This window comes from Oncorhynchus clarkii, chromosome 17 (genome assembly GCF_045791955.1).
Source record: "Oncorhynchus clarkii lewisi isolate Uvic-CL-2024 chromosome 17, UVic_Ocla_1.0, whole genome shotgun sequence".
In the NCBI taxonomy this organism is placed as follows: domain Eukaryota; kingdom Metazoa; phylum Chordata; class Actinopteri; order Salmoniformes; family Salmonidae; genus Oncorhynchus; species Oncorhynchus clarkii.
In genome coordinates, this window is record NC_092163.1 from 18,059,694 (window position 1) to 18,067,515 (window position 7,822).

Genomic DNA, 7,822 nt, shown 5'->3' on the forward strand with positions numbered 1-7,822 from the left:
TCAGCTCGGGGATTCAATCCAGCAACCTTTACGGTTTCTGGCTCAACGCTCTAACCATACCTGCCACCCCAAAATACATGGCCAAAAGTATGTAGACACCTGCTCTTCAAAAACCTATTTCCAAAATCATGGGCATTAATATGGAGTTGGTCCTCCCTTTGCTTCTATAACAGCATCCACTCTTCTTAGAAGGCTTCCCACTAGATGTTGGAAAATTGCTGGGGGTACTTGCTTCCATTCAGCCACAAGAGCATTAGTGTGGTCGGGCACTGATGTTGGGTGATGGGCCTGGTTCGCAGTCAGCTTTCCAATTCATCCCAAAGGTGTTCGATGGGATCCCAAAGTCCTTCGATAGAATGTCATTGTATGCTGTAGCGTTAAGATTTCCCTTCACTGGAACTAAGGGGCCTATCCCGAACAATGAACACCAGCCCCAGAACATTATTCCTCCTCCACCAAACATTAGAGTTGGCACTATGCATTAGGGCCAGTAGTGTTTCTCCTGGCATCTTTCAAAACCAGATTCGTCCGTCGGACTGCCAAATGGTGAAGCGTGATTCATCACTCCAGAGAACACGTTTCCACATTTTCCAGAGTCCAATGGAGGTGAGCTTTACACCACTCCAGCTGAAGCTTGACATTGCACATGGTGATCTTAGGCTTTTGTGCGGCAGCTCGGCCATGGAAACCTATTTCTTAATGCTCCAGACTAACTGTTTTTGTGCTGACCTTGCCTCCAGAGGCAGTTTGGAACTCGGTAGTGAGGGTTGTCACCGAGGACAGACTATTTTTACGTGCTTCAGCACTCAGCGGTCCCCACTTGTGTGGCCTACCACTTCGCAGCTGAGCCATTGTTGGTCCTAGAGGTTTCAACTTCACAATAACATCACTTACAGTTGACTGGGGCAGCACTAGCAGGGCAGAAATTTGACAAACTGACCTGTTGGAATGGTGGCATCCTATGACGGTAACATTGAAAGTCACTGAGCTCTTCATTAAAGCCATTCTACTGCCAATGTTTGTGTATGGAGATTATATAGCTGTGTGCTCGATTTTATACACTTGTCAGCAACAGGTTTGGCTAAAATGGCCAAATCTACAAATTTGAAGAGGTGTCCACATACTTTTGGCCATGTACTGTCTGATAGATGATATAGTGATTAATGCGTTCAGATTAATTGCTTTTATCTAAATTAATTGCACTGGCCTGGCACCTTGTTTGTGTGAACACGCCAATATAAACTGACTGACTGACTGCACCCTTCTGATTTATGGCAACATTTAACCATTGTTTTTGGACTGAGACTGGACCACCATGGAATACTCAACACCTCTTGGAAAGCCATTCTGGTGTGTCTTTGGCACACCATCTCCTTCTGCATCCTGACGTTTGCCAACAGGTTGTCAAAGTGGGTGGAAGAGCCCTGCCCTGCCCTGCCCGGCTCTACATGAGGTAATATCTCCCTGTATTCCTCCCTTCTCTATTCCTCCCTTCTTCATCTCCCACCGATGTCCTACTCCCAACCTCCCTCCCTCATTCCGCCCTGTGCAGCATAAAAAGGGAACCGTGGCTGGGCCGTGCACCACATTCTCTCTCCTCATCCCAGGCAGGCAGACTCACTCTCAGCAGCCATGTCCTTCTCCAGATCTAGCATGTCCTACAGCAGCAGCGGCGGTGGAGGCGGAGGTGGCACCATGTACATGAGGTCTGGAGGTGGAGGTGGAATGGGTATGGGCTCCTCCCGCTTCTCCTCGATGGGTGGTGGTGGAGGTGGAGGAGGCCGAGTCACTGCCATGAGGGCCGGCAGTGTGTATGGAGGTGCAGGAGGCTCTGGGGTGCGCATCTCTAGCTCCTCGTTCGGTTCCGGTGGCGGAGGTGGTGGTTATGGTTTCGGAATGGGAGGGGGTGGCGGCGGCAGTTGCGGTTATGGTTTCGGCATGGGAGGGGGTGGTGGCGGCATGGGAGGGGTTGGCGGCGGCGGTGGAAGTTATGGTTTCGGCATGGGTGGGGGTGGTGGTGGCGGCGGTGGAGCCGACATTAATGTGTCGGCCAATGAGAAGGCCACAATGCAGAACCTGAACGACCGCCTGTCCACCTACTTGGAGAAGGTGCGCTTGTTGGAGGCGGCCAACGGAGAGCTGGAGCTTAAGATCCGTCAGTTCCTTGAGATCAAGACGTCCCCCAGTGCTCGCGACTACTCTGGCTTCTACGCTACTATCGCCGACCTTCAGGACAAGGTATGTGACATGTCTCCTAGACGGCAAGAGCACTCAATGATGACATCACAGCATGTCAAAACATGATAATTTCTGCATTGTGACAATGTTATTCTTTGTTAGAGAGTACAGGTACATGGTGTACACTTCATCAGATTGTTTTTCCAACAACTTACTAATAGTGAAATTAATATGACTTTTAGAAAATGCTAAATTATATACATTTGTTATAAGTGATTCAACCAAGAATTTGCACCAAAGATAGATGCAAAGACAGTATGCATATTTGCAGCTGAAGAATTGAAAATAAAGCAGATCATTGAAGCCAATCCTTCCTCTCTCTTAATAGCCCCGAGGCGATTGCAAACGTTGCAAAATGTTTCTTTGTGTCATGTCATGCTATACAATGATCATAACGACAACAGGTTCCCTGTAAATGCTTCTATGGTCTATCATTTACAGTGCAGCTGAAACTCAGAACCCAATGCTTACAGTGTGGGATCACTGTTTGTGTGTACTGCATTCGTGTCAAATTCCATGCATACCCCATCCTGAAATGTTTTTGCCGTCCTCCACCTCTCAGATCCAGGCTGCCACCTGCTTGAACGGAAGCATCTATCTGAACATCGACAACGCAAAGCTCGCTGCAGACGACTTCAGAAACAAGTAAGTACATCCAACACCATCCACAGATACAGTACACTGCTGGTACATTACATTAACCACTTGGAATAACCCCAAATCTGTAAAAACTCGCATACTGTTTTTTATTACATTTTGTGTTGAATCTATAAAAAGGAAACCAAATGACATTACCCTTCACCTCCACCATAACCACACCCTCCCAACAGACATATAGGAAGCCTGGTGTTACTTTCTGTTATTTTCCCCAAACTTAATGGAATAATAGAATCTATAACCCCCCTGCTATTCTCACAGAGGAACACATTCAGGCAGTTCTTTGACCTAAGCTCTCTCCATCTCTCAGGTATGAGAACGAGCTGGCCATGCGTCAGTCAGTGGAGGCGGACATCGCCGGGATGAAGAGGATGCTGGATGAGATGGCCATGGCCAGATCTGACCTGGAGATGCAGATCGAGGGACTGAAGGAGGAGCTCATCTATCTCAAGAAGAACCACGATGAGGTGGGTGTGGGCTGATGGGGCATATCCATAGGGTCCCTTAATGTATTATATCTATTGACCATGTCAACCTGCTATGGGTCTTCACTAGAACACCATTGCTGGCTTTCAAGCACATCTGTATCAAGCAATGGTGTTCAAATGTATAATGAAGACAGAGGGCAGGTCAAGTTGTTACCATCAGGCAGAGGTTAGTCACTTCTTAGTCCTTTAAACTCTATGTTTTTCTCCAAAGGAGCTGCTGGCCATGAGGACTCAGATGACTGGACAGATCAACGTGGAGGTGGACGCAGCACCACAGGAGGACCTGTCCAGAGTTATGGCTGAGATCCGTGAGCAGTACGAGGCCGGTAGTGCCAAGAACCAGCGTGACCTGGAGGCCTGGTTCCAGACCAAGGTAGAACCTCTAGAACCCTTAAACTATGTTCATGGTGTAGATGTTCCTTTTCTAGTTGGTAACGTTGTCACATTCTATCATGAGCTGAAATGTTGGTTTGTTTCTGTGATGATTGACCACTTATTGTGTTTTACAGACAGAGACGTTGAACCAGGAGGTGGCGTCCAGCACAGAGGTTCTCCAGACCTCCAAGTCAGAGATTTCGGACATCCGTCGTACACTGCAGGGCCTGGAAGCCGAACTGCAGTCACAGCACACCATGGTGAGCCGTAATTACAAACATCTGACCAAGGACCACAGTTTAGGGCACATTACGTACACAACTTTCTGCAACTTTCTGCAATAATCAACATTTGACTCTTCCATCATTCTCTACCATCCCTCAAGTATCTCACTTTCACCTGGACTCTAACACTATCCCTCAAGTTGTAATAGCCAGGCACCAAATCAAATCAAATCATTTTTATTTATAAAGCTCTTCTTACATGAGCTGATATCTCAAAGTGCCGTACAGAAATCCAGCCTAAAACTCCAAACAGCAAGCAATGCAGGTGTAGAAGCACGGTGGCTAGGAAAAACTCCCTAGAAAGGCCAGAACCTAGGAAGAAACCTAGAGAGGAACCAGGCTGTGAGCGGTGGCCAGTCCTTTTCTGGCTGTGCCGGGTGGAGATTATAACAGAACATGGCCAAGATGTTCAAATGTTCATAGATGACCAACAGGGTCAAATAATAATAATCACGGTGGTTGTCGAGGGCGCAACAGGTCAACACCTCAGGAGTAAATGTCAGTTGGCTTTTCATAGCCGATCACATTCAGAGTATCGCTACCACTCCTGCTGTCTCTAGAAAGTTGAAAACAGCAGGTCTGGGACAGGTAGCACTTCCGGTGAACAGGTCAGGGTCCCATAGCCGCAGGCAGAACAGTTGAAACTGGAGCAGCAGCACAGCCAGGTGGACTGGGGACAGCGAGGAGTCATCAGGCCAGGTAGTCCTGAGGCATGGTACTAGGGCTCAGGTCCCAAGAGAGAGAGAGAGAGAGAGAGAGAGAGAGAGTGAAAGAATGAAAGAAAGAAAGACAGAAAGAAAGAAAGAAAGAAAGAAAGAAAGAAAGAAAGAAAAAAAGAAAGAAAGAAAGAAAGAAAGAAAGAAAGAAAGAAAGAAAGAGAGAGAGAATTAGAGATAGCATTCTTAAATTCACACAGGACACCGGATAAGACAGGATGAATACTCCAGATATAACAGACTGACCCTAGCCCCTCGACACATAAACTACTGCAGCATAAATACTGGAGGCTGATACAGGAGGGGTCGAGGGCCAAACAGGCAGGATATAACCCCACCCACTTTGCCAAAGCACAGTCCCTCACATAACTAGAGGGATATCTTCAACCACCAACTTACCATCCTGAGACAAGGCCCGAGTATAGCCCACAAAGATCTCCGCCACGGCACAACCCAAGGGGGAGCGCCAACCCAGACAGGAAGCTCACATCAGTGACTCAACCCACTCAAGTGACGCACTCCTCCTAGGGACGGCATGGAAGAGCATCAGTAAGCTTGTGACTCAGCCCCCGTAACAGGGTTAGAGGTGGAGAATCCCAGTGAAGAGAGGGGTACCGGCAAGGCAGAGACAGCAAGGGCGGTTCGTTGCTCCAGTGACTTTCCGTTCACCTTCTGGGCCAGAATACACTCAATCATAGGACCTACTGAAGAGATGATTCTCAATAAAGACTTAAAGGTTGAGACCGAGTCTGCGTCTCTCACATGGGTAGGCAGACCATTCCATAAAAATGGAGCTCTATAGGAGAAAGCCCTGCCTCCAGCTGTTTGCTTAGAAATTCTAGGGACAATGAGGAGGCCTGCGTCTTGTGACAATAGTGTATGTGTAGGTATGTACGGCAGGACCAAATCGGAAAGATGGGTAGGAGCAAGCCCATGTAATGCTTTGTAGGTTAGCAGTGAAACCTTGAAATCAGCCCTTGCCTTAACAGGAAGCCAGTGTAGAGAGGCTAGCACTGGAGTAATATGATCACATTTTTTGGTTTTAGTCAAGATTCTAGCAGCCGTGTTTAGCACTAACTGAAGTTTATTTGGTGCTTTATCCAGGTAGCCCGGAAAGTAGAGCATTGCAGTAGTCTAACCTAGAAGTGACAAAAGCGTGGATTAATTTTTCTGCATAATTTTTGGACAGAAAGTTTCAGATTTTTGCAATGTTACGTAGATGGAACAAGCTGTCCTTAAAACAGTCTTGATATGTTCGTCAAAAGAGAGATCAGGGTCCAGAGTAACGCCGAAGTCCTTCACAGTTTTATTTGAGGCGACTATACAACCATCAAGATTAATTGTCAGATTTAACAGAACATCTCTTTGTTTCTTGGGACCTAGAACAAGCATATTTGTTTTGTCCGTTACTATAGCTAACCTCTACCTGCCTTCACATTCAATTACTCAAGCTAACCTTTTCAGTATGACAGTAAACATTCCAAATTCCAAACTTACTCCCACAGTTTTTGATCTCTGTCTCTCCCGGCCAATAGAAAGGCTCCCTGGAGAACACGCTGGCGGAGACGGAGGGCCGTTACTCCATGCAGCTGGGTCGCCTCCAGAACCAAGTGACCAGTCTGGAGGAGCAGCTAGTGTCTCTCCACAGCGACATGGAACGCCAGGGCCAGGAGTACAAGATGCTGCTGGACATCAAGACACGCCTGGAGATGGAGATTGCTGAGTACAGGAGGCTGCTGGACGGAGAGGCTAGCGGGTAAGGCAGAATGGGAAGACGGGTCCTTGAAACAAGGGTCCTTGAAACAAGTGAAAATGATTGAATGTCTCCTTCAACATTTCACTTTAGAAGCAATGTTAATTTGAAGTTCACCTTAATGTGAGCCATTGTTACTTTTGATGTGAATTTACTGCTATGTGACCTTTAATAGATACTTATTATGATCATAGATGCTAACTATGCTAACCATGGGTTTCCCTTCCTCACAGCCTCGGCCTCAGCTCCTCGAAATCTGGCCACAGCTCTTCCAGCTCCCACATCAGCTCTTCTAGCTCCGGCCTCAACTCCGGCCTCAACTCCGGCCTCAGCTCCTCTGGCTCCGTCCTCAGCTCCTCCACCAAAGGCAATGTGGTGATCACCGAAGCGGAAATAGTGGACGGCAAGGTTGTCTCCTCAAGTGAAACCAAACACGCTTCTTAAGGTCCCACACACACAGCAAGCACTGCAGCAAGCAATGGGTTAACCTCATAGAAATATAATTACTAGAATGGGTATAGGAAATGAGAGGCCAGTACGTGGAATATTACTGCTCCACATTGCTTTGTTCATGCAACCTAAAATACAACGTTTCAATTTATACAAAGTCTTCGTCAGATGAAAAATCTCTATTTTCGTTATCTGTGTAATTTCTTTAGGCCAGTTCTGATTAACTCTAGTTTAAGATGTGCATAACATCCTCCAATACTTTCTAGAATGGCTAAAGCCCCTCAGACACCCATCATGGAACATTGACTTGAATGGGGAATTATTTTCTGGTAATTCTATTTCTATGGTTAACACCTCCAGAACAACATATTCTACTACATCTGGATGGGACACCAACAACAGACCCCATTGTGAAGACAATAAAGATGCTCTGACTTGCTGACACCATCATTCTGTTTTCTGTGTCTTTCAACTTGATGTATCTGATCTGGCATTCTCCTATACATCTGACTATCATATAAGTTGTCATCTTTTGCACAAGGCCAATTCTATGGTCTTGAGAAAGCAAATGTTTCAGTATGATCTCGAATATTTTTATGACATTCACTTGTACATTGATCTGATGGTGATCTTAGAAATGTTGAAAGTTGTCAGCAACATTATATAATTCTATCTCTTTAAGATAAATGACGAGTTCTTAGATTCAGAGATATACAATGTGTAGAGAGTGTTTGTGGAGTCAACTCTAGTGCTGGACACCATGTTTTGGTGGAAAGATTTAGATTTGAAAACAATTCATTTGAAATTAGATGACAGAATGTATCATCTATTACATCCATTCTCAAAGATTAATATTGTCAG

At 46.1% G+C, this 7,822-nt stretch overlaps 1 protein-coding gene across 1 annotated transcript; it reads left to right on the forward strand.

Moving 5' to 3' along the window:
* Positions 1-1,590: 1,590 nt before the first annotated feature.
* Positions 1,591-7,404, forward strand: LOC139370418 (keratin, type I cytoskeletal 13-like). Its single transcript, XM_071109884.1, has 7 exons — positions 1,591-2,238; positions 2,801-2,883; positions 3,206-3,362; positions 3,595-3,756; positions 3,893-4,018; positions 6,294-6,514; positions 6,745-7,404. Exons 1-7 carry the CDS (start codon positions 1,633-1,635, stop codon positions 6,953-6,955), a joined length of 1,566 nt encoding a protein of 521 aa, XP_070965985.1. The 5' UTR covers positions 1,591-1,632; the 3' UTR covers positions 6,956-7,404.
* The last annotated feature ends 418 nt before the right edge of the window (positions 7,405-7,822 follow it).